At 47.0% G+C, this 27479-nt stretch overlaps 1 protein-coding gene across 4 annotated transcripts in view; it reads right to left on the minus strand.

The window, feature by feature from the left end:
- The window catches only part of JARID2 (jumonji and AT-rich interaction domain containing 2), a 321993-nt gene that overhangs the window by 21263 nt on the left and 273251 nt on the right, over positions 1 to 27479 (minus strand). For all 4 annotated transcript variants that reach the window (XM_066268345.1, XM_066268348.1, XM_066268349.1 and 1 more), the window contains 3 exons: positions 11326 to 11561; positions 4692 to 5730; positions 184 to 686 (listed from right to left, as the gene is read on the minus strand). In XM_066268345.1, coding sequence (XP_066124442.1) covers positions 184 to 686; positions 4692 to 5730; positions 11326 to 11561 — 1778 coding nt within the window. The remainder of the gene's footprint in view (positions 1 to 183; positions 687 to 4691; positions 5731 to 11325; positions 11562 to 27479) is intronic.

The following is a 27479-nucleotide window of genomic DNA, read 5'->3' on the forward strand; positions in this document are numbered from 1 at the left end:
TCAGAGGCTAGGGCCTGGGTCCTGACCGCCAGCCTCCCTGCACACTGTGGACTCTATATTATGTTTCCCAGAGAAAGTGGTCTGCTGGCTTCAGGACCCCAGAGGCTGCCACAGTGGCAGGCCGCTGCCTGGCTCCACCAAGCATCCCTCGTCCCCTTCCCTGCCCCCCACGCAGGGCCCTACCTTGTATATGCACTTGTGGAAGTCGCTGAGGACGCCTTTGTCCTCCTCTTCTTCTTTCACCACTTCCTTTTCCTGAGCAAAGAGTCGCCGCCGGCCCATCTTGAGCTGGGCCTGGCCCACCTCCTTGAGCTTGCTGCGAAAGCCGTTCCTGTGGGCCACGCCGTTGATGAGCCCGTTCTTGGGCTCGAAGCGGGGCAGGGAGTGAAACTTGTTGTCGTCGTGCTCCGTGTGGCCCTCCAGGGGCCCCTTCCGCTTCTCCAGGATCTCCTTCTCCATCAGCACCTCCTTCTCCAGACACCGGTGCTCCTCGGGGGATAGGGAGTCGTAGGACAGCAAGTACTGGCAGTAGGCCTCCTGGAGCTTGGCCAGCCGGTCCTGGGCAGTTTTGGGGATGCGCAGCATGTCTGCTAGTTTGTTCCATTTTTTGAGGTCAGTCACTTGCTGCATGCCACCCATCTCGTTAATCAGCCGGAAAAAGCAGGCCAGGTCGAGCTCACAGCCTCCTGGGATGGCGGGAGGAGAAAACACAGGGGCAATCTGTGAGAAGGACCATGAATAAGACCTCCCTCATTTAACTGATAGTCCACACACCTGTGTGTGCCAGGATGCCAGGCGGCTCAGGGGTCAGAAGGGCAAAGTCATCTCTGGCCCTCGGGGAGCTTGGTCTACACAAACGGATCTTAAGACACGTGTGAACGATGACTATAAATAAGGCTGACTGTGGGGCTGGCAATAGCAGGGGCTACTGTCTTCGGTGGGACAACCAGGGATGGCGTCCCACAGGAGGTGACATTTAAGTGGAATCCACCAGGAGAGAGCTGGTCAATGCCAATCTGTGGGGAGGAACATTCCAGTGTCCCCTGAAATGGGCAGTATGCACTGGCGAATGCCCTTCCAGCACACCAGGAGGCAGGTGTGATGAGACAGGGAGCAGTGGCCCACTCCTGGTGAGGGAAGGGCAGGGCCTGGTTGTGCCACTCAGCCATTCCCATGCCCCGGTGTCACTGGAACAGCTGTGATGTCAGAAATCATACATAGCATGAGTTCTCAGTCCCAATTCCCTAACACACCAACATACAGCCCACACCCACAGCCCACCCACAGCCCACATACACGCTCGAGTTGCTTATTTTCCAGCCCACAGGGTTTCAGGGCAACAGGCAACACTGACCAGGCACCTGGCAGTCTGCCCTTCAGTTCCTCCTGAAGTACTCAGAGGGGACTGGTCATCCCAGAATAGTGTACCAGCAAGTCTTTAATGCATCCCTATAGAACTGTAAAACGCATGTCTACTAAAATACACTGGGATGTCTACACAGCAGTGAGCTGGACAGGGCTGGAAAAGCAACCTCCCTCTGACCAATAAAGGGGGGAGTCTTCCAGAATTATCATCCACTGGCCACTACGAGCTATGTGTGCAGCAAAAGGCAGGGAGTGCAGAGTAGTAAGGAAGGAAATCTTCGGTCTCTGGGGGGCAGGATAGAACCACATCCAATACCAGGAAAAGCTGCAGGACTCCTGCCTGAGAACAGCATCAGGGCCAGAGGTGGGCTGAGCATCATGGGACACACAGATGCGTGCCTGGACAACCTTGGGCACACTGCAAATAAGACCAGGGCGAGTGTGCAGCCCTTTGCTCTGCTTGGTGGGACACTGGATTCACTCGTTTGCAAATAATGGAACCTCAGAGAAAAGACCTGCCCTGACATCAGCCAGATTCAGGGCCTCACTCGGGTCTCCCTTGGCGAAGAGCCGTAGGGCTGGCGGCACACAGCCCCAACGAGCAGAGACGGAGTGGTGTACATTAACCAATGTGCCACAGTGGCATGGACTTAGCTCTCCCTGGAGGGGAGCTGACATACTTTTGCCTTTTTCTATAAGATCATAGTAAACCAGTAGCACTTAAAAATATACACAGTTCTTGCAAATCTATTAATGACCCTCACCGGCCATGATCATCAGCCCACTCCCAGGGCCACCAGGCTGCTCAGGGCAAGCACCCTGGCCCCGGGTCCGTGCTGTTCTGCTCCCTGAAGCATAGCAGCTTCCAGAGGGGCTGCATGCTAATCTGTTTTGGTGAATTCTAGGAAATGGCTTCAAAACTAAGTCCCTTGCACTTCAAGACACCTGAGCTCAGACTGAAGGCCCAAGGCCTCTATGGGTGACAGGTCAGGTCATCACTCGACCCAGTCACACTACTTTACTTCTAGGCAAAGAGTGAGCACATACATCTACCTGACTGCTGTGTGGGAACGACTCATGGTTAAAATATCCAACCCTGACCAAAAGGCTGCTGGCTGCCATGACTTATCACCTGAGCCCTCCACTAATCCTAAAAGACTGCCACTAGGGGTGGGTAGTGAGACTCAGGACATCTCACTACAACCTGTGGACCTGGTGCTGTTCTGAGTCACCCAACAGCCCAAGGACACAGAGGGCACAGCCAACACCAAGCTCCCAAGATGCCCTCGCTGGCTTAGCCTCTCCCCACAGCCCCGTGTCACTGTCTGTTACATGCCATCCCTGACAAGGGACCACAAACCAAGAATTCTTTCAAATTAACTGATTCTCACTCAGGCATTAGCCCTGGCAGACACCTGCTGAGAGGAATAATAAAACCATCTCACAAAGAACTCCATCTTACTGCCAATTCTTGACACTTAAATGATGGTTAAATGTCTCCTTTCCTCCCAACCTTTGAAAAAGTTCTCCAAACTGGAGGCAAGAACACTTTCACGGACATATAGCTGAGACAGAAGGGAGTGACCTTACCCAGCTGTTCCAAAAGGAAAACTCACTCCGCCAAACATACTTGTTCCTGACAGAGGCGCAGGACCCAGGAGAAAAGTGGACAGGGGCTCCTGATGACCTGTCCGTGGATGCTGCTTAGAGCCCCAGGCCCTCAGTCCAGGATACATGTGCTCACTAGGAGTCACCAAAATGAGTTCAGCAGCCATCCCAGCCAGAACTGTGCCTGCTCTGGAGAGAAATGCACACACATTCCCTGATCTGTGAGCTCCACATGGGCCAAGCTGGTCACCATAGAAACAGAAGCTCACGTAAAAAAGAAGTGGAAAAAGACAGAGATCAGACCAAAGGAGAAATGGGCTGAGGTCTACAAGAGCTTGTGGGCTGAAATATTCAGGTAGAATATTCATGTAGAATCCTAACCTTCAGTGACTCAGAATAGGACCTTATCTGCAGAGAGGGCAAGTTAAAATGGGGTGGGTGCTGACTGACTGGTGGTGGCACAGTGGATAGTGTTGACCTGGGATGCTGAGATTTCAGGTTTGAAACCCTGAGGTCACCATCTTGAGTGCAGATCCACCAGCTTGAGCACAGAATATGGAAATCCCATGCCTTGACCTCAAAGGTCACTGCCTTGAAGCCCAATGTTGGTGGCTTAAGCAAGGGGTCACTGGCTCATCCTAACTAAGCCCCCCCCCCCCCCCGTCAAGGCACATATGAGAAACAATCAATGAACAACTAAAGCGCTCCTATTATGAGTTGATGCTTCTCGTCTCTCCCCCTTCCTGTCTCTGTCACAAAAAAAGAGGGGGGTTCCTAATCCATAAGACTGGTGTCTTTATAACTAGCCTGACCTGGCCCTAGCTGGTTGGCTCAGTGGTAGAGCGTCAGCCCAGGGCATGAATGTACCGGGTTTGATTCCCGGTCAGCACACACAGGAGAAGCGCCCATCTGCTTCTTCACTCCTTTCCCTCCCTCTTCTCTCTCTCTCTTCTCCTCCCCTCCAGTAGCCATGGCTCAATTAGAGCGAGTTGGCCCCAGGCACTGAGGATGGCTCCCTGGTCTCTGCCTCAGGTGCTATAAAATGGCTCTGGTTGCAATGGACCAAGGGCCCCAGATGGGCAGAGCATCACCCCCTAGGGGGTTTGCCAAGTGGATCCTAGTCAGGGCTCATGCAGAAGCCTGTCTCTGCCTCCCCTCCTCTCACTAAACTAGCCTGACCTGCAGTGGTGCAGTGGATAAAGTGTCAACCTGAAACGCTGAGGTTGCTGATTCAAAATCCTGGGTTTGCCTGGTCAAGGCACATATGGGACTTGATGTGTCCTGCTCCTACCTGACACCCTTCTCTCTAAAATGAATCAAGCCTTTTTAAAAAATAACTAAAGGAAGAGACCTTAAGAACAGCACACAGAAGAAATGCCACGCGGGGACAGAGGGAGTGAGGTCTCAGAGTACACCATCCCTATCAGCACCTCCAGAACTGGGAGACGATAACTTCCTGCTGTTTAGCTCTGAGTCTGGGGCACTTTACTAGGCAGCCCAGCCAACAAATCCACAGGGGCAGCATCCTATGGCCCTCAAACCTGCTCTGGCCCCTTTGGGCAGTGAGGAACCACCCAGCGGAAAGAGCACAGCCCTAAAGCCCACAAATGCCCAGGACCTGGAGAAACAGGGCTGGACTCTTCTATGCAGTGCATGCTCCCAGGAAAGGGGAGAGGAGCTGGCAGTGCAGGAAGGGGCAGCAGGCAGGGAGGCCATACCTATGAGCGGGAGCTCATCCATGGTGATGCCCTGAGATCTGAGGTGCTTCTTGATGCAGGCCAGCTGCTGCACGTTGGGGCCCCAGCGCCGGCCCAGCTTGTGGATGTGCTGAATCTGCGTGACGAACCGCATCTCATCGTTGAGCTTGCACTCGGGCCGCCAGTCCGGAGGGGGAATGACCCTGCACATGCCGTACTTCTCCACCTGAGCGCGCACTGACTCGATGTAGACGAGCGGGTCGTGGAACTCCTTGGCCGATGGCCTGAGCACAGGGATCTCGTCCATGGCCACCCACCCGGCCCAGCCGGTCCCCTTCTCATGCTTGGCCGCCGCCTCATGCGGCTTGTGCAAGGGCTCCGATTGCGAGGTAGAACGATTTTCACAGGAGGCGCCATCCGCCTTGCCGTGTGCTTGTCTGCCCAGCGTGCTCCTCCCGGCCGTGGCCCTTTTTGGCCGGTTCCTCTCCAAGCTCTGCTCGGGCACTTCCTTCTTTACATGTCCATTCAGCAGAGCTCTCTCCGCCGGGGCCGGGGCCGCTGCCACCTTCCTGCTGGGGGCTTCGGCAGGGCCAGCTGCCCCTTTCATTTTCTTGGGGGGTGACTGCAGCTTCTCCACCCGGTGTGCCTCTTCCAGTCTCCTCTTGGAATTCCGCAGCCCCTCCCGCAGCTGCCGCCCCCCCACCTCCTTAGTGCATGACTTTGGGTTCAACCGGCCACTGACCTTGAGGCCATTGACAGCGGGCCCGGTGGACTTGGACGCCCCCCCGAGGGATAGCACCTGTTTGCGGGTTTTTGCATTGCTACTTTCAGTTTTCCCTGAGATTATGTGGTTGACAGCTGAACTGGGCTTGTGGTGATTGGGTTTGGTTTCCTTGACCAGTTCTCTCTTGGCTTTGGTGTATGTGACAGTCCCCTTAGTCACTGTTGCAGTGTACTTCACAGTTTTGGATGGTGAAGGTCTGACTTCGCGCATCTTTTTGGCACTGGTTGCACTTGTACCCAGAGATGACATTCGAGTGACTCCATTTACCTTCGAAACCTGGGAGCAGCAGGAGAGGCAGAGGACGAGAAAAGCAGAATTAGTACACTGTCACTTAGCAGCTACGTAGCCACTTGCCAAGGCACACCAAATGCACAGCCCTGGTGCTGCTCTGAAGTGCTCGGCCTCAGGAGTTCTGCACGACTCTGCACCTATCCTTCTGTTTCCTGGCGTGTCTCCCAGGGCTCTCTCAGGAAACTGGAAGTCTCACAATGAGAACCATTCCACACGCCTGCCAATCACCTGTCACAGGTTACTACATTTACGATAGCAAGATCCTGCCCATTTTGGGGAGCGAGAACATGTATAACGCTGACCCTTGAATAATGCAGAGCTTAGGGACATCAAAGCCTACCCCCCACAGTTCACAACCATATATAAATTTTTAACTCCCCAAACACGAAGTCATCATTCAATATTTCCAGGGATTCCAGGACCCCCATGAATACCAAAGTCTGTGGATGTTTGAGACTCTTGTATTAAAAGCATACAGTCAGCCTTCAGCAACTACAGACTCCCAGTGGTGGTTTAAAAATATGGTTTTCAATCTGTTATTGATTGAATCTGAGGATGTGAAGACCAGGGATACAAAGGACCAACTGTATACTTACTTAAAAAAAAAAAGCCACACACAAGGTGAGCACTCCCAGTTCAAGCCCATGCTGTTCAAGAGTAGAGTCAACTATACACACACACACACACACACACATCCATACCAAGACATGCTTCCTGTTCTGTGTGCTCCCCTTACGCCCTGATCTGCCCACAGAATTTAAAGATCTATGTGCTAAAAAAAGAATAAAACAGGTTCTGGCCAGGTGGCTCAGTGGATAAAGCGTCATCCTAGCAAACCAAGGTCATCAGTTCAATCCCCAGTCAGGGCACATATAAGAAGCAACCAATGAGTGCACAACTAAGTGGAACAATGAATGGATGCTTCTGTCTCCCCCTCAGCCCCTCAAATCAATGAAAGACTTTAAATAACAAAACAAAATATTATGAAAACAACAACAAACAAGCACTTGTGGCTCAGCTTTGATTCAGAGGTATGGTTGCTTACAGTCAGCATCTGTCCATCTTGTCATCTGAGTCCCAACCCCATGCAGTGCCCAGCTGCATGTCAGGGGGTGCACCTGAGCTCTCTGCTGAGTACAACATGCCCAACCTCTCTGCACAGGCAGTTATTCCTTTCCCACCTCAGAAACCTTCCACACTCGGTTAAGGGAACAGGTAAAAAAAAGCAGACTCTGCAAGGGTCATCTTACAACTCGGATGCCAGAGTAAGTCTATAGCACATAAAAGTCACCCTTGTTTATAAACAGAAACAAAGTGACATAGGTGGGCACCAGAAATGCATTAACTTCCAAAAAGCGAGGAAGGGCCCACCCTATACCGTAACTGCTGCTGGGGTGGACACCGAGTCACAACTCTGTCTCTCTGTGACCTCTGGCATGTCATTTAACAACTTGGGCATCGATTTCATATTTGCAACATGAATTAAAAATACAGGGCCTCCAGGGGCCCATAAGCACCACAACCTCCAAGAGGCAGACTAAAAATTACACAATTACCGAGAACCTCACTCAGACCAGAAACAACTGCTCTCTTTTCTCACCAGGAAGCCCTGAGGAGGAGGTCACAGGGTGGAGGGAGGGAGTCAGCACTTCCGAGTCAGGAAGGCTGACCAGCTGTGGTCGTGCCAGAGTGCCAGCTGAGACCTGGAGCACTTCTCTTCTCTCCCCCCCTCCAACTTCCTGGGCTGTGGGGCTGCTGACCACATGGAATAGGTTCCCAGGGCACTGGGCAGTCTCAGCCAACCTCCGCCCTGTGCCCAGGCCTTGCCCAGGAATGGTCACATTTGCTTAAGTGGGGAACAAACAAACAAAAACCAAACTTTTCTACAGGTGTCCAACACAGCTATCCTCACTGCACCACCAGCCCCTGAGTGGGATGGCCTGAGACTGTATCTGTAGTGAGGTTCCAGGTGATGTGAGGCTGATCTGGGGCACACACTTTGATGAAGCAAACTATCAACAGAAAGTTCTGAAAACAGAAAAGCCACCGAGACCTGCATGTCCTTACATGCCATCAATTTTATGCAGTCCAATGAAAGTCTTACATTCTTGGTAAGAGACGGTTCCATAAGCCAACCCTGGTGCTCAGTGAACCGGGTTTCTGGTGAGCCGGCCTGGACTTCTGGACTCAGTGAGGTGCCAGGCCCCGCTGGGGCCAAAGGGAAGGCCCAGGCATTACAGCCTGGACTCTCTTCCACTGACCACCCTGCAAAGATGCAGGGTTGATGGGGTCAGGTAGGAAAGAGAGGGGTCTGAAGAATGGAAAATTAAAAACAGGAACCAGGCCATAATAAATTAAAAGCAAATTTACAACACCAGGGGTAAAGTAATAGACAAATTTTCCCATGGTTTAAGTACCACTAATATGGAATAGGAGCTATGGTGAGGAATGCAAATATCTCTAATTTTTAAATCATTCTTCCAAATCCTTCCATTGACCAAAAACAAAACAACCCATTTAGAAAAACAAAAGCAAACAGTGAACTCCCCCCTCCCCCCTCAGGACTCTAGAAGGCCTGGGAATCTGTCTTCAGAGCGGGCTTCAACTCCCTGACAGGGAAGCTCAGCCCCAGAGGCCCTCCATCCTCCTTTAACCACTTAGCGTTCCACCTGCTCCAACTCTCCCGCCAGCCCACCGGAGTCTCTTCTCTCAGATGAGGAATTGCCTGTAGAAAAGGCCAGCCCTGCACGGTGCTGGGCGCCACCTCTGGGCGGCAGACGGTCAGCTGTCAATCAGCACACTTTGCAGAGGTTTAGGGTAAGTGCTTCTCAAACCTGGGACCCATGACAATCCCTGTAGAATCTAAAAACAATCCTGATTCCACAGTCTAACCCTCCCTCCCCCCACAGTCCACTGTGGAAAATGGGAAGTCAGTGCCATATCTCAGATTCAAATCCCTCAAAAGAAGTGCAGGGCCCGTGGGTCCATTCATTCCAGCTCCTCGGGGTACCTGAGTTCCCACTGGCTAGATTACATGATGGTCAATTTTCTGCGGGGTGAAATTTTTTATTTAAGCGAGAGAAACAGAGACAGAGAGAGGGACAGATAAGGACAGACAGGAAGGGAGATGAGAAGCATCTATTCTTCATTGCAACACCTTAGCTGTTCATTGATTGCTTTCTCATATGTGCCTTGACTGGGGGCTACAGCAGACAGAGTGACCCCTTGCTCGAGCCAGCAACCTTTGGGCTCAAGCTAGTGACCCTGCGATTTTGAACCTGAGTCCTCTGTGTCCCAGGCTGACACTCTATCCACTGTGCCACCACCTGGTCAGGCTGCATGGTGTAATTCTATATAAGTATTTCACCACCTTTAATGGCAAAAATATCACCTTGTTTACATATTTCTGTAAACCTTAATACTGGCTTACTGTCACAAGGTACAGCCAACCACTCTGCTCTAACCATTTCCTGCCTCAGTGTCCTAACAGTGATTTTCAAAACTGCTCAGCCAGGTCTTGTGCAGCATGTCCATACAACAAGCCTGAAAACTAAATGTGTTGCCACCATAACCCTTTAGAACAATGAACTTTAACTGAAAAATAAATTACGAAGACCAGGAAGGTTTCACTGACCGTGTTCCCCCTCCCAGCAGGCCGTGTTTCAGGACCACCCCTAGTGGCCATGATGCAGCTGATGAGCAAACACAGGCATCACTGTGGCCCACTGGCTGTACCATGCGTCCCAAAGGCAGAAACAGAACAGAAACCCAGGCCCCACCTTGTTAACACGCAGATGCCTATTCCTTGGCCTTGTACTTGTTTCTAGGAGTCCAATGTTTAACTGTTACCAAAGAAAGCAAAGGAATGGATGAAGGCTTTGTTTCCCCTGCACCTACCCCCGCCTCATCACACAGAACCAAACACGGACATTCGGCCAGCTCACCACATGGGTCTGGTGTCACTGCTACACACCCTGAGGGAGGGCTTACACCAAGCACATGAGAGAGGGGTCGTTTTAATGTAGTGGAGAATGAACACAAAGGTGGCTTATAGCAATAAAAACACTTTACCTTCACATGTCTTCAAGTGACTCCCTCTTGGCTCTGGTATGGATTTCTGACTGCATCCTTCTTCCCCTACTCTCACCCGGCTATTCTGAAAGTAGAGTGCCTGCAGCTGGTTTTCTTGACCTGCCACCACCCACTGTCACCTGTGGCAGGTAACCGCAGGCAAACAGCAACCTGTTCTAGTCAAAGAAACCATCCTCAATTCAACCAGAAATTCAATTGTCCAGCTCTTACTCCCCACGAGAGGGAGCCATTGAGTTGGGAGCCTCAGCCCACCCTTTCAGAGAGCAGAGAAGAATAGCAAGCTCAAGACAAATGTCTAAGCTGAAAATAGTCCTCTTGGGCTTTAAAACTTGAATAAATATGTTTAACATTATCAAGAGTGATAAAAACCACAGGTAAAGAATAACTCAACAAAAGGAGGAATTTCACTATCTTAACTCCACACTGACCACGATCTGGCATACTGCCAGACTCTTTTTTCAGTGCACCCAAAACTCACCCTAAAATAATCGTCAAAGCCATCATATCCAATCTCTCTATTACGGGGAAATTTTTAACTCTGTGTGATAAAATCCTCAGTGCCAGGCCACCTACCATCCCCAGGGCTCACTGACTTTAAAATGGAGAGCAGAGGGGTCAAGGAGATGCCACCTGACTGGGTAAGACAGCCCTTCCCTGCATTGCCTCCAGGCACCTGCCTTGATCCCTACTATCTCCCTTCCAGGGTCCTGACAGATCAATTGTCTAAGGAGGTGAACACATGATAACAACAATGCCTGAGCCCTGAGGCTGTTCTTAGATTTTCCCAACAGAATCTGCGTTTTCTGATCTGATTCTGAAACGGGAGGCAGTGGGCCACAGAGCCAGAGAGGAGAGCAGTGTGCACATGCCATCCGGACCCTCCCGGGCCAGACTGGACTGTGCTCGGCTGAGCCAATGCTCACACGTTCTCCACATCCCATCACATGCAGACAGGTGGTGGTGCCCCAGTCCATAGACTGAGCCTGACACACGGCCTCTGTTCAGAAGTCCAGCTGGAGAGATGGTAACTTGTCACATAATATGCACAGATAAACGGTCCAGGCTTGTCCACTGACCGCCAAGGCAGTCTGCAAGCCTGTTTCATGTGTAACTTATCCGTTCTTGACTGAACCAATAATGGGCTCCCAGGACTCTGAAACTCCTCTGGTCCCAAGGAAGTCCCCTTCCTAGCCATTTGGATGCCGCAATATAACAGATCACAGGACTGCAGCGTCCTGGGGACGAGTGCAAATCCACCACTGGGCCTGTGTGATTGCCCTCACAGTCCTGTGCAGAGGTGATGTTTCTCTCTCCCCACCTCACCTCTAAGCATCACCTTCCTGCTTTTTGAGTCCCTGAAACATGGATTTCCTGAGGCTGCTACTTACATTTTCCCTTCAGTTAACTTGGTGACATGGGTGGTGGCATCTGGCAGGCAGGCACCCTCTGGGCCAAACTACAGTCATGGTGGGTGGGGCTGGTCTTTACCTGTTTCCTTAAGTCCTGAGCCGACCGATGCAGAGGGGGGTGGTGGTGGTTAGCAGCGGGCCCTCTGGCAGAGGAGCCCGTGGAGGGGGCTGCGGGGGGCGGGTTCGCTGGAGCCTGCTCCCTCCGGCTGTCAGCCCGGTGGTCGCTGTGCTTCTCCTTGCTGGGAGTGGCCTCTTTGCTTTTGTGTTTTTGAACAGGCTCTTTCTCCCGGGATGACCTGCTGGAACCATTGAAAACTGGGAAGAAATAAGGGGAGAATCAAGTTATTACACTAAGCATGCTGACAGGAGACCTAAACTTCCTGATGTCACAAAGAGTAAGAGAAGGCCAACAGTCAGCCCATGAAGTCTCCTCACACTAATGAGAGCAGCCCCAAGTCAAAGCACACCAGCACCAGAACACAGAGGTAAACTGAAAAATTATAAGCATATCTTAAGGTCTGTTTGGCTGAAATGACAGAAAACTTCATTTTTAAAAATCCCTACCAAAACATTGTAGCAGCCTTCAGAATACCAACGCCTTCAACAAAACGAAAATTATGAAGAAACTAACACCAACACCATTTCAAGAACAGGAGCCCTTCGTGTGTAAAGATACAGGATAAATCCTCAGACTAAACATTACACATTTTGAGATTGAAGAGCCACTGACAGATATGGGTCAGGGACGCAGCTACTTCACCTGACACATCCGTGACCACAGAGGAGGGAGAGGGCACAGAAACTTCGAGTCAGACCCCTTCTATCAGAAGGCGTAACAGCAGTGACAGCTACCACGCAGACATGCTTACCACGAGCTGCAGAGTGAGAACTGCACTCAGCCTAGGATGTTCAGCGAAGGAGTAGAACATCCCTGTCATGCCCATTTCGCAGATGAAGGTCAGAGGCACGGAGAAGAGGAGTGCCCTGCCCAGGCCGTGTTGTACGTCACCAGTACATGCCCACCCTCCCTGCCCTGACCCCCAGGGGCACTCAGTGTCCAGTTCCAATGGGTACAGGACCCACATCCTTAGGAGGTCAGATGGGAACATGGACGCTCAAGGTTTTCACAGCACACGTCAGTGACCTGCTTCACTTTTCTCTGCTTTCTAGTGAGCACCAGGAAACCCAGGCAAACCCAGCAGTTTTGGCCGCTCTCCAAGAATCCAGAAGCCTTTCCTATCTGTTCCCCTCCCATTCCTAGGTCTCCCCCACCCCTCACACCACCCAGCAGGCAGAGGAGGCAGGCCGCCTGTGCCTGGTCAGCTCTACCCCACAGCTCCAGGCAGAGCCACGCCAGGAGCTCTTGGTGCATTTCTCGACAGAGAAAGCCTTAAAAGGTCACCGTGTCTATCCCAACACCCGGAACCCGGGCTCCAGGCCATGCCTTTCTCTCCCTGCAGTGAGGACCAGGAAAGTGCAAATTCCAGGTGGTACTCGCTACTTGACCAGGCAACTGCAAAGAGAAAAATGGTTCCTCCTTTGAGCTGAATCCTCTTCCTGCTGCCTCGAAGAAGCAGAAGTCAATCCTATGAACTCCCATCTGGCCTTTGAGGAGCTCCACCACACCCTTTCTGCCCTTCAAGGACACTCTGCTCCAGACCGGTATCCACAGTTCCTTCAACACACTCTCTCCCCTCCCTTTAAACTAACTTATGCCTTATATATTGCAGATATTGTCCTCTTATCATTTGCTTTTGTCTCTTGTACAGAATCTGATAGCCCATTTTCTCAAGGTTTTGTTCTTTGTTTTTTTATACCTGGAAAGTCCTCTCATATTTTCAAATGGTGAAATATTCTCTTAAGTCTCTTCATAATTGTTTTTGGGTTCAATTGCTTAGATCTACTTCTTTAGTCCAGTTGTTATGACTTTCTATAAGGTACACAGCAGAGATGTACATTTCCATGGACGGGAAGTGGACCTCGAGCTCTGAAGCTCCTCCTAGCACCTCCTAGTTAGACCCGAGCGACTACACGGCCTAACTAGAATTTCAGTGCTGGAGTAAAGACCACAGCACGTGAAATGTGGTCTGTGATCCTGTGTTGTGTAACGTTCCATTGGACACTCTCAGTTACAGAAACAAATGGAGAGTTTCAAAGTGTAAGTTACTGCTCACAGTCAGAAGCCATCAGTCACACCCAAGCTGTAGTATCTGTGCCTGCTTTCAAGACAAATTAAAAGCAAAATCTGTAAGAAGTCATATTTTAATGTGATTAAAAATCAAGCCAAAGAACATGAATTCAGGCAATTCCTGACTGTCCACCGATTTTCTAAAGCAGTGAACACAGCTGCCTCATTGACACATGGTACAATTAGTTTTTTATTTTTTTACCCCTCAGCTATTCCGTACTCGCCGTGCTGTTACTGCCACAAAGATGTATGCATCCAGGTGCAGCCTGCTATTAAAGAAGTACCAGTTCTGCAATGACATATCATTGTTCAGTTAAAAAAAAAATTCTATGGGGTTATTCCCTCTTCTTAACACGATATGAGCAGTTCACTTCCCAGCCCTGCTGTTTAACAACTGAGCAAGGCATTCAAGCCCTCAGTTTTCTCGTCTGCATCCTGGGGTGGCAGATGCTCCTACATGGGAGTATCTAACATAATATACTCAGTAGGTTCTTAACATTTCGCAGAGAATTATTACACCCCATTGAAAAGGACTGTTTCAGATTACTACATACTCAGATTGGCAAGGCCTCTTCTTGCCCCGACCCCCTTCAGGTATAGGACAGAGAAGGGCTTCCACACAGACAGATGGCTTGACGGAACAGGCCCATCACTTCCTCCTACCTGAACACAGCTGCCATCCATTGCTTCCCAAATAGCCATGTCATGGAGAAGGAGCCCTGCCCATGTAAAGAGAAATGCAATGCTAAACCACATCCCATATCTCTACTGGCTTAAGGAGTGACTTGTTGGGGTTCCAGAGTCCCTTTCAGGGGATCCCCTTGGTCAAAACTGTTTTCTTAAGTATCCTAAGGTATTATTTGTCTTTATCACTGTGTTGATATTTCGACAATAGTGATGACTAAAGGTGAATGAGCTGTCAGGCAAATGCAAAGCAAAAGTACATGAGATACCACTTCACCTCTGCTAGGATGGCTATGCTCAAAAAGCCAGAGAACGGATCCTGGAAGAAAACAGAGCAAGTAAAAACTCGGACATTTCTTCTAGCAATATTTTCTTTTGATATATCGCCTTAGCCCAGGGTAATAAAAAAATAAACAAATGGGACATCAAACAAAAAAGTTTTTATACTGCAAAGGAAACCATCAACAAAATGAAAAGACAACCCACTCAATGGGAGAATACATTCACCAATAATACATCTGATAAGGGGTTAACCCTTTGAGTAGTACGGACGTTCATGTACGTCCTCGTGCCTCCTGACCATCCAGAGTACAACCGTACAAAAATTTTTATTTTAAAAATGTGTAAAGCAACATTAAAAGAAGGCAAATGTATGTTATTCTTGTTTCCATAAATAGGTTATCAAACATGATTTTAAGTTAATAAAACTTTAATTGGAACTAATTACATTAAAAAAAAAAAACAAAAGAAGCCTTACTCCAAGGGGTCAGCAAGCATGAAAAAAACTCACTATGCAAAGGGTAAATATAAAAAGTTTATAAGGAATTTATATAAAACTCAACAAAAGAAAAATTCAATTGAAAAATGGGCAAAGGACCCAAATAGACACTTCCCCAAAGAGGTCATAGAGATGTCCAATAGACTTACGGAAAGATGCTCTACATCACTAATCACACATTAAGGACACAACACGATACCACGTCACACTTTTCAGACTGGCTATCACCAGTAAATCACAAGTGTTGGCAAAGATGAGAAGAAAAGGGAACCGTCATGCACTGCTGGAGGAAATGCAGGTTGGGGCAGCCACTGTAAAAGAAGCTAATGTTGTGTGATCCAATTCATATGAACTAGCCAGAGCAGATCAATCTAGAGACAGAAACAGAAAGTAGCCTGGTGGTGGCCAGGGACCGGCAGGTCGGGGAAATGGGAGTAACTGCTAATGAGCACAAGGTTTTTTCGGGGAAGATGCTATTTGCTTTAAAGTTGATCATGGTGAGGGTTGCAAAACATTGTGAATATACTAAAACCTACTGAATTAATATACATTTTAAATGCAGGAAATGTATGATAATGTGAATTACAATAAAACTTTAAAACAACTACAAAAGGCGTGCAACATGGCTGGTGCCTTAACACAGACCAGGGCAGAGGCCCCAAGCTCCAACAGTGGTTACAGGGCTCTCTCCACCAGCAGCTCAGAAACAGAGCCAGTTCTGTCTAAGGAGATGATAAATCCGTACCAAGTGTTAACTATTAAATTCTGACCCTTGAGTGCACACACTGAGTGTGATACAATGAAAGCTACAGGTCTAGGAAAGGGACCTGCAAGACTGTTTAACTGCTTTGTAATGGGATGCCATTTTTATTTGATAGAACCACCAATATAGTTATTTGTCAGCCATTTTCTCAAAAATGAATAAAGTAAGCCCATCAAGGAAAATGACTAACAGTTACTGCTACCAATGACAGAAAGTACAATTTCAAACAAAAATTACAATTTTCAAAACCCTATACCTGCCACCATGAGTCTGATAGCCTCTCAACACGTAAAGACTTTTCTGATGAGGCTGGTGGAGGTGTGGGGTTCTTCAGTTCCACAAGAGGAAGGGGCTGACATTGGAAGAGATGCCTAATTCAGGGAACTATTATTTTTAAAAATCAATACACGACATTACAAAATCATGCATGGGTAAGAGGTCCACTCAAAGTGGAAGGCAAACCAATGGATTTTAATGTAACAGTGCGAAAAGTTCACTGATACTGGTTCAGGATCCTGTAATGAACTGACAGTTAAGACACTACCATTGACTGAGTATGGGTGGGATGGCAACGAAGGCAATAATGCAATCATCTATCTATAAGGTTCCTCCCCTTTCCAGCTACGTATTTGTCTGTGGCTGATTTTTTTCACATACATCAACCAAAACTGAATATTGTGAGACTGGATGTAGAAGGAGACAAGAATCTACTTAATATGTCTTCTACTAAAATAGACATTTAAAGAGATTTGCAAAAATGTAACACAGTGCAACTCCCCTCACCTATAATTTCTTGGTTTTAGATTCGAGTTACTGTTCATTAAAAAAAGTTATTTGTGTTAACATATAATGAGCTATGTGTGTGTTTTGTTTGTTTTAGCGGGGTGATGGGGAGAGACAGAGACAGACAGGAAGGGAGAGAGATGAGAAGTATCAACTCGTAGTTGCTTCTCATACGCGCCTTGACCAGGGGGCTCCAACTGAGCCAGTGACCCCTTGCTCAAGGCAGGACCACTGAGCTCAAGTCAGCGACCTTGGGCTTCAAGCAAGTGACCTTTGGGCTCAAGCCAACAACCATGGGGTCATGTCTATGATCCGATGCGCAAGCTGGTGGAGCCCGCGCTCAAGCCTGATGGGCCTGCCTAAAGTTGGTGACCTTGGGGTTTCAAACCAGGGTTCTCAGTGTCCCAGGTCCAGGATTGTGCCACCACTTGGTCAGGCTGGTGTGTGTTCTTTTAAAATGAGTAAATATTTTTAAATTTCCTCAATTGTAATTTTAATATGATAAATATCAATAAATACAATCCACATTAATAAAAACCTTTGAGGGTTGCTCAATATGAAGAGTAGAAAGGGGTCTTGAGACTAAGAGCCCAAACCTGCTGGGCAGGTTGTTTTGCCTGACGTTGATTTCGCTGTGGTTCCCAGAGGCTTTGAAGGGTCATGTACTGGTCGCCACACCTGCCAACCCCCCAACTGCTCAGGCTCTGAGACAAAGACCTAAGTTTGAATCTGCAGAAATCACTTGCTAACTATAACCTTGAGCTGGTTACCTATCTGAGCCTTAGTTGCTCCACTGTCTCTCTCAGAGGGCTGCTGTGAGGAGTCTGAGAGAACACACTCATCTAGAAAGAGGCTTCAGCAGGGCAGCAAGCAAACACTGGGGAAGCGTCACCTGTCAGGATTACCACGTTGCTCTCAACGGTGTCAGTGGCCAAACATGTAGCAGGACCTTGACAGGAAGAGAAATGTGCTCACAGCCCCACATCCCTACATTCCAAATGGACAAAGAGCAAGGCCAGCTGCAAATCACAACATCAAGGAACATCATTAACGGCAGCACTGTGTGGTTATCCGGCAATATCTTTCTGAGATGGCAGTGAGGAGCAGGGGGGCAAGGAGGCATGACAAACACAAGTCCTTCCTCAGCATTATCTGTACCTGAAATAATGCACAGGCTCAGTTCTATCCTGATGCCAAAGAAGAGGGCTGCCCACCACTAGCATTCTGTCAGCTCCACAGGAAAATGCTCTGGAAAGCAAAGCCCTGCTGATCAAAGATGCCACTGTGGAGCCACGATGACAGATAGGAAGGCAGAGCCACAAGGGACAGGGAGGCGTGCACCATTAACATCATAAACCAAACGGGCTGCCCCTTCTACTAAAAGACTATTTTGATCAGATCGTCAGAAAAATACAAAAATTAAAAACTGAGTAAAATTAACTTTGAATTTAAACAGTTAGATAGTTTTCAGATAAATCTACGTTTTGTGACCATCTTATCTTGCTATTTTGGGAGTAATATACCCAAATGGCAAACAGAGCCAAAAAGTCAAATCCTCTGCTAAACGGAATGGGGGGAGGCTGGGCGAACACAGTGGAACCAGAGAAAGGTATATTTTGTCTTCAACAGCTCATTAATTTTAAGTGTCGTGGGAACCTGCCAGTTCACCTCTCCAAGTAATTATCTTTTGTCTTCATTGTAAGATTCTTGAGAAGGGGAGAGAAAAGGAAATGAAAAAAAATGTTCACTCTCACAGGGAAGGACTAAATCTTATAAACATAATAGACAGGAAGACCAAGAAAGTTAGATGTATGGAAGGTCTACGCACACTGTCCCCAATTAATGGAATAATTGGACTAGTTTTCTGTAAGAGACAAGAGGGATAAAGCATTTATCACAGTAAACTGTGTTAGGAAATTGTATTATCCCCAAATACATATAGCTCTTACATTAATGAACAGAGTCAAATGTATTGATTTGTATACACATACATTTACTCTGAAAGTTAATGGCCTACAGACAAGTAGTTTTCACACTACAGGAACCAATACCTTAGGATCCAAAGGATGACATTTTGATTTAGGGTCACTTCATGCCTGAGAAGATAAGACTGGCTCCCAATAAAGAATGAAAACAAAATGAGCAAGAGAAGTTACTTTAGAAACATCTAAATGCAATCCCACGATCATCTGAATAGCGGAAAGCCACACTGTCCAAGGAGGAACTCACATTTACAGCTCCAAGGAGTTTGCACTCAGTCATATTCCCTACACAAGCTTGGCTCACAGAGATTCCATAAGGCTGGTTAAGGCTGGTCACAGGTCTTTAAAACCCTCACTGCAGACACAGCCTCTTGGAAAGCCGTGGAGAGCTAGGTTTTAATCCCTAGTTCCCAGATCACCAAACGCGTCTGAGCCTTAATTCCCTGAACTACAAACCAGCTGCCTCCCCTGATCTGCCCTCCATGAATTGCTGAAGTATTTAAAAGAGTATAAAATGCTTTGTGTTATTCAAAGAAAGGAGTTATACAAATAAAAGACGGTTGGTCTTTTTAAAAGCTCCTTTTGCAATGGTGGAAACAAGATCCACTTTATTTTTTCTTAATTTTTATTTATTGATTTCAGCAAGAGAGAAAGGGGAAAAGAAAGAGAAAGGAACATCGGGCTTTCCTGTATGTACTCTAATCAAGGACTGAACCAGTGCCTGACCAGGCAGTGGTACAGTGCGTAGAGCATCAGACCGGGATGCAAAGGACTCAGGTTCGAAACCCTGAGGTTGCTGGCTTGAGCAAGGGGTCACTCTTTCTGCTGTAGCTCCCTGGTCAAGGCACATATAAAGCAATCAATGAATAATTAAGGTGCCCCCACGAACAACTGATGCTTCTCATCTCTCTCCTTTCCTCTCTGTCTGTCCCTATCTGCTCTGGGATGATGCTCTAAGCAACCAAGCTATCCGGCCAGGGAAGCCCCACTTTTGAAAAGGGTAATCCCCTTTAAACAGAGCTGACAAGACCAGGACATGCATTTCTGCCTATCTTCATAACCTTCCCACAGCTAGACACCCCAATCTTGCTAATTATTGGTGCAAATGAAGGTACCTCATATGAACATGAAGAGATAATCCTGATGTTTTTATTAGCTAACTAGGGAAGAAGAGTGTCTGACAGAAGTTTTATGATATCCTGAGATGCCTCAGAGTCTGATCTGAGCTGATAGGGTTCTGAAGCCTTCACCTCCTTGAAAGAGAAATGTGGACAAGAGTCATTACCGAAAGCTGGGCCGAGATTTCTGCTAGCAGAGACTCAAAGGACAAGGAGGGAAAAATAAACACAAGGCCCAAAGGACTAACCCAAAATTACATAATTTGAGACCCACCCCCATTCCCACCCCCAACACAAAGGGACAAAAAGAGAATCATTGTAAATAAAGAAGAATGTATGACAGAAAGTAAAAGAGAAGCCCGCCAAGTTTCTGATCTTGAGCCAACTATTTAAATGCAAGCTTTGTGGCATTACAAGGTGGCCCAACTTGAGGAAGACAGACTCCATCAGTTGGCTGGCATTAAATCCTTGTTACTGTACAAAAGCCACACTTGCACCCTGCAGCCAGTTCAACTTTGAGTCACTACTGTCTGCAAACAATGGAATGCCTGCCAGCCTGAGCCAGCAGTTCCAGAGGACATGAGTGCTGTGGCCCTGGGCGAAAACAGCTCTCTAACCAGTAAAACCAGGGAAGCTGCGAGGGCCGCTTTCAGGCAGCAGAAGCCACTTCATGTTCTTACAGCACAGCTTATCCGCTCTGGGCACCAACTTCAAGCCAAAATGCAAGACGACACTCACAGCGACTCCATGTAGCCTGACTCTGGCACTATGTGCTTGTTCTCCTGATTTTGCTAGTACTTGGGAAACCACTCTGGAATTCCTACACAGTGAAATCCTAGCTCTTTGGTTACACAGAATAGGAAATAAGTCCATTACAGAGGATTTTTAAAGCACATTGAATTTTCTATGTAAAAAAATTCTTACAATTCTTTACAATGGTAAAAATTCTGTAAATTCTTTACAATTCTTAAATTCTGTAAGTCATAGGATGGTTTTTCTTTTTAATCAAAATTTGGTTGCCACCGACCCCAGGTCTAAAATTGTGAATGCATTATGTGCAATGGTGTAAAATAATCACCAGAGTTGGGCAGATTTGCCATTCAGCCATGTTTCTTACATATGTTCCTAATAACGTCTGATACTAAAGTTTAAAAGGGCATATGAGCCTGAGCTGTGGTGGTGCAGTGGATAAAGCGTCGACCTGGAAATGCTGAGATAGCTGGTTTGAAACCCTAGGCTTGCCTGGTCAAGGCACATATGGGAGTTGATGCTTCCAGCTCCTCCCCCCTTCTCTCTCTGTATCTCTCCTCTCTCTCTCTCTCCTTTCTAAAATGAATAAATAAAATAAAAAAAATAAATTTTTTTTTTAAAGATTTTATTTATTCAATTTTCAGAGAGGAGAGGAGAGGAGAGAGAGAGAGAGAGAGAGAGAGAGAGAGAGAGAGAGGCAGAGAGAAAGGGGAGGAGCAGGAAGCATCAACTCCCATATGTGCCTTGACCAGGCAAGCCCGAGGTTTCGAACCGGCAACCTCAGTGTTCCAGGTCGACTCTTTATCCCACTGCGCCACCACAGGTCAGGCAAAAATAATTTTTTTTTAAAAAGGGGGGGCATATGACCTTCACGAGAATATAAAAGTCAGGGCAAAAGAAAGACCATAAATCAGGATGAACGTTTTTGTCACTGAAAAATGGTTTCTTGGCCCATGTGGCCCCAAAAGGAGCTGAGAAAAGGACAAGACTGGTAGCTGGTGCCCATGTCATTTGGCTCTAAGGTATTTGCATTCTCCTAAGTGCCAGGGCGGATGAATATCTAGACAAACAGCCTCTGGGGATGGTGGGCAGAGGGAGCTCATGCTTCATCATTCTCAAGAAATAAGGCAAAGAGCACAGAGCTGTGGGTTATATTGGGAAGGGGACATGCACTGACTTCTGAAATACAAGTGACTAAAATGTTCTGCAGTTTGGGGTTTTGTAAAACCCTGTATTCACGGCAATCAAGTCTAAAAGGCCAGTCCCATCGGAGTAAGTGATTCTGGCCCGCCTCTGGGTCTGAACAAGGACTCACAGCACACTGGGAGAGAGACACCTTAAAAATGTGTTGGAAGGTCCTCCATATACACAGTCAATTATACAAGAATTGGTCATTTTCAGAATAAAAGTATTTTACAAAAACAAAATACAGAAATATCTGCATTGTAATAAAGACTGTTTCCAAGGTTCTCCAAATAAATATCAGGGGTCCCTACTGTGTCACATACAGCTCCTCCCACCCTTGGCCAGGAAACAAATTATTTCCACAATTTTTACATGCACATTTTACAGTCTCTGGAAACAGTGTGACTTCCCAAGTGACTCAAGGTTTCCCTTAAGACAAGCCAGGTGAATTTAGCTGAAAATATTAAATATTGAGCAATTTGATGAACAGCTCAGTAATTCAATTTACAATGTGCATGATATAGACATATCCCAGCCAACTACGGACAACAAAATTCAATAAAGGCTCTAGGAGTCTAACACGATATTAATTCCTTCCCGACTGAAGTATCACAGTTCTTCAGAAGAAAGAACCAGAGGCATGAGCCCAGTGATAGGACAGTGGCCAGCCCCCACGCCCTAGGAACTAACCAAGAGTCAGGCACTGTGCATCTGTCACTCATTTAGTCCTAACAGATCCCTGTTTCTCTCCGATAAGCTATAAAGCACATACTGTGTAATTCGCCCATTTAAAGTGTGCCACCGAATGGATTTCTGCATATTCCAGAGCTGTCCAACCATTACCATACTGTAAAGTTAAAACATTTTCATCATCTCAAAATAAAATGCCACAGCCATTGGTGGTCACTGCCCATTCTCCCTCCCTAACTCTAACTATAAAAGCTGGTGTTATCAGCACTTTACAAACAGGGAACGTGGCTTAAAGAGAGTGACAACCTGGTCCCATGGCACCTGGTTAGGAAGACATATCTGAGCCAGGAGCGTCTGTCTCTTCCACCACCAGGGGCCCATTGCTTAGTTCCTCACTGAAATCTTCACCAGTATCTCACCACAGAAGAGAGGAAAACTCTAATGTTCCCAGCCAGAGACGTCCACACACTGTTGTGAGGGGCGCTGGATTACTGCCTGTGCGTGCATGTGCATATGTGTCCATTGCCTGTCCCGAAGCTCCGCATGGATCACTGGAACAAACGCTATGGAAAATGAGTGGAACGGGGATAGGTGGAGCATACCGATGGACAGGCGTTACTAGGGACCTTCTTCTATACACACGACGTAGCTTGTTCTCGTAGGGTCAACACAGTGCAACAGTTATCTCTCAGCCAGCCCTCACTGTGTGGCAGGCATTCATTCAGAAAGACTAACCTTCCAGGATTCTTGTACCAACTGCAAGGTTATTCTAGGCTTCCAGATCTTTTTAATTACATGTGGTGTTAATAATAATAGCCAACAAGGCAATTCGAACCAGCCGTGGCTGGACACACATTAACTCATTTAGCTCTCATACAAACCTACGAAAAAGGCCCATATTATCTCTTCTTTAAAAGTAAGAAAGTTATAATAGAGAAAGCTTGCCCCAGGCTGCAGCCACACTGGGAAGCTGGCAGCCAGCACCATGTGCTCAGCCACTAGGCCAAGTGGCCCAGTATGAAGTGGGGGATGGTCAGGAGAAAATACTTGATAGCCTGGCTCACCACGCACTGCTGCTCTTAGAAAACAAGCTCTCAGGAACATCTGAGATCTTGCTCCCAGATATATGTCCTCATTTTGGCTTAAATAAGCTCTTATTAAAAAAAGTAAAAGAAAACAAAAAACTCATATTCTACTATTTAAAATGTTCATTTGCCCCAAAGGGGGTGTGTGGTGGGGAGAAGGACCTGCTAGAGGTTAAAGAAAGGTCAAGAGGAGCCCTGGCTGGATAGCTCAGTTGGTTAGAGCGTCTGGTCGTCAGTTTGATCCCCAGTCAGGGCACATACTGGACATATCGATGTTCTTCCTGTCTCTGTCTCCCTCTCTCACTAAAGTCAATAAATAAAAATAATTTTTTTTTTTAATTAAAAAGAAAGGTGAAGAGAATATTCCATAAAGATGTCAATGGAAGAAGAAACCTTTTCTCAGCTGGAGAGCGCACCCTCAGTGCACACAGTGATGGTGGGACCCTGGGCCCGCTTGAACATCCACCCTCCACCACCTTGACACAGAGGGCCTGCACACACCTGAGCAGAAGAAACGTGGCAAACTCAGTCCAAATGACTGCTTTCTGGCCCTTATACAACATGCCCCCAGTGTGAATCCAAAAGCAATTAAATCACTCCAGCTAGGAGTCCAATGGCATGTTGTTCAAAAGTCTTCTGAGAAATGTTCCTGCTCAGGATGAGATGAGCGTACAAAGGAACAATGGTATCTGCTATCCGTTCCATTTTTCATAAGTGTAGAAAAGCATCTGAAGAATATACAATACTTGGCTATGAGAGCAATGAACTTTCACCAAGTTCTCTGCAAAGGATGACGAACACTCACCACAACAACGCTGAGGAAAAAGCAAGGCCAAGTTCATAATACAAACGTATTAATTCCTCAGGTCTATCTACTTCACTTATCCTACTGGGAAAAAATAACCAATTATGAGAATTTTTCAAAAACTTAACTGTTTCAAATATCAACTTCTAGCATAAATACCCACAGAGTAGTGTTTTGATCATGTTGTTTTGTTGCCAAATAGTGATTGCTTCCCCTAAGGGCTCCATTGTTAGGATCATTCGAGGTTCTGTGTATGTAAGAGTATTTTGGAAACTCTGAAGAGCTAATGAAAAATAGAAGTTGCTGGGGGCGTTGTTACTGTAACCCTTCAGTGTAAACCTAAGGGTAAAAGCACGCATGATGCTGTCCATATCATTTCAGATTATGTATTTTAATAAACAAATCCATTTCCATTAGGATGCTCAGTGGATTAAAAGTGAGAACATTATAGAGTCCTGTGTAATGTTTGAGAAATTCAGCATCTGCCCAGGGACACCAGGCCCTTGCAGGAGACAGCTGGGGTCAGGGCTCCTCTGCAGGAAGGTGAGGGCTGTCAGAGACAGGCCCTATCAGGCACCACTGCAGGGCAGGCACCACTGCAGGGCCAGGCCAGGTGAGCTGGAGGGCATGCTCACTCCAGGCTCCTGCTCCACAGGGAACCCCTGCTGCTTCACTCACCTTCAAGTTTGGGGGAGAAAGAAGACGAAGTGGGATACCACTGGCAGTTTGGTTTCTAGTGTTTTCAAATTTATACTTAATAACACTGTTCTCCTGGATGCACACAGCCCAATTAGGGTTTCTGGCCCAAGCTGTCCCAGTAATAGGGTTAAGTTTTGTTTTCTGTGAAGTTCTTTCCTCACATTTCAGTGAGGATGCAGATGTTACTAAATTTCCTGACACAACTCAGCATCCACTGCAGACAAGTGGGAAATGCACCGTCCCAGAAGAGGAGAGAGCAGCTTGCTCCCACTGTCCTGTGTGACAATGGTCAACAATGCTCGACCAAACAACTGTGCCCTCACCCAAGTTCCTCTTGTTAGAAAATCTATTTTAACACTTAAACACTCTTCAAAGTCAGAAACCAAAAGAAGTGAAGATAATGTATCTCTGGGTTTTACTCTGTGGAAAATGAGGCATGGCAGGAAAGGAAGAGCCCTGCACCTCATTCCCAACTGTGCCCACCTTCTCTTTTCCTACGGGCAGAGAGCATACTCCAATCTCAAGAACGGTGCCCACGCTCCTCAGGCACCCTCTAAGTCAGAGAAGGGCGAAAGAGGGGTAGGGGGAGCACAACACGCAGGACAAGAGTATCACAGGTCTCCCGATGTGGCAGGTGTTACACCTGGGCCCCTCTTCTGCATACTGGGGACTGGCAAATCCGAATGCCCATCCGCATGGCCCGAGTGCCCACCAACACCAGACTACTATTCGTTAGGAAGCAATTAGGCAGCAGCACCTTGCAAATCTCCTCAAGCTTGGAGCGTGGCAGGTGCTCTCAGAAACTGAGACAAGGTTGCATTCCTGAATGTGAAGAAGGCCTTCTCTTCACGTTCAGGCAACAAACACATCCCAACAGAACAATGTTGGCTACGGCAGGTCTTGCGTGTAAGCCTGGAGTCTAACACATACTCACCTACCATCTATTTACTTTCTTTGAAGATAAAACCACTGGTCCACCAGCAGCAGGTCAACAACTTCTGTACTCCCACAGAGAACTATTACAAGTGAACCTCTATCGCAGTGCTTTTCAACCTGATGCTGTATGAAGATTACAGTCTATAATCAGGGTGCTTAACTCTTTTGGTGACCAGCACAAAATGTCCGGAAGACCAGCAGTAGAAAAACATTGCTCTACAGCAATATGTTTCATTCTGTTGTCCTACATCCCATTTAAATGAACATCCCCTTTTATGACTGATGGGTACCTATTAAAAGGCATTTCAAGAGTTCTTCTGTACATTTACAAAGAAATGGGTCTTAGAAAAATCAAATCAGGAAATACAACCTCCTGCTGCCATGGAAATGCTTCATTTGTTCTGTATCTATGACAATGATAGTGGTCCATGCAAAATTGTTATCCTCTTGCCTTAGAGACAAGCGGCCAATTCCTTCAGCCTTATCCCATCCTCTTCATATAACTCCTGTAATCCGCTGCAGATACTCACTGCCCCTTCACATCATCGCCCAGAAGCTCATGCAAAAGCAAGAGATAATGACATCCACACACACAAAAGATGGTAACTATTGACACTGGAAGTTGAATCTATGAATAATTGTCTAGTCAACCAGCAAGCTCAAATAAACTGTAACAAGCAGGGAGCTGAAGTCCTACTGAAACTGCACACATGCACAAGGGATTAATTCACCTGGTTAACAGGACAGCAGGACTCACCACCAAACCATAACAAGACATGAAAGGGAACATCACACAGACCCATTGTGATACAATACTGGTGAAATATATGTCTATCAGATAGACACAGACTTCATGTTTCTTCACATTTACTCTTGATTCATACGAAAGCAAAAGTAAAACTACAAGATTAAATGTTCTCAATAATTTTTTAAAAATCCTTCCAAGTCTCCCTTCTTGCTTCATTCCATCTTAAGAAGCTCATCTACCCTTACTGCTCCCACCAGCAGCTCGCAACAATAAACTCACAGTCTGGTCTCCGCAAGCTCAACACATAATAGAGTTTTTAACCTCCCCCTGATCAATTCCTAACTCCTGTCCTTACCTTCAACCCTGCCTCTCCGGGCAGCTGTGAAAAGCTGATCATTTTTGCTTCAAAATGCCTTTGCACCCATCTGAGCCATGTGCATTCTCATGTCCAGACTCACATAGGCTCTGTCCTGGTTGGAATCCTTGGACTCTGGTCATTTCCTCTTTCATTTCAGACTAAACCCTGTTGCTGGAGGAATCGTTCTGAACTTGATCTAGATCAGTGGTCGTCAACCTGGTCCCTACCACCCACTAGTGGGCATTCCAACTTTCATGGTGGGCGGTAGCAGAGCAACCAAAGTATAAATAAAAAGGTAGATTTAACTATAGTAAGTTGTTTTATAAAGATTTATTCTGCCAAACTTAGCGAAAATCCAACATAGAGTACTTGGTAAGTAATTATTATTATATGCTTTAACTTGCTGTAACTCTGCTTTATAAATTTTATAAAGTAAACTTACTTCCCTACTTTATAAATCACCATTACTGTGGAACCAGTGGGCGGTTAGAAAATTTTACTACTAACAGAGATATAAAAGTGGGTGGTATGTGTAAAAAGGTTGACTACCCCTGCTCTAGTTCATCTTACGGCCACATCTAAAATCATCAACAGCTCCCTATTCTATATACCTCCTGTCTCGCAGGGCGTATGTTCTCAATACTACACTGTGGGTCCCAGTCACCCCAACGTACAACCCCC

This window comes from Saccopteryx bilineata, chromosome 3 (assembly GCF_036850765.1).
Source record: "Saccopteryx bilineata isolate mSacBil1 chromosome 3, mSacBil1_pri_phased_curated, whole genome shotgun sequence".
NCBI lineage: Eukaryota > Metazoa > Chordata > Mammalia > Chiroptera > Emballonuridae > Saccopteryx > Saccopteryx bilineata.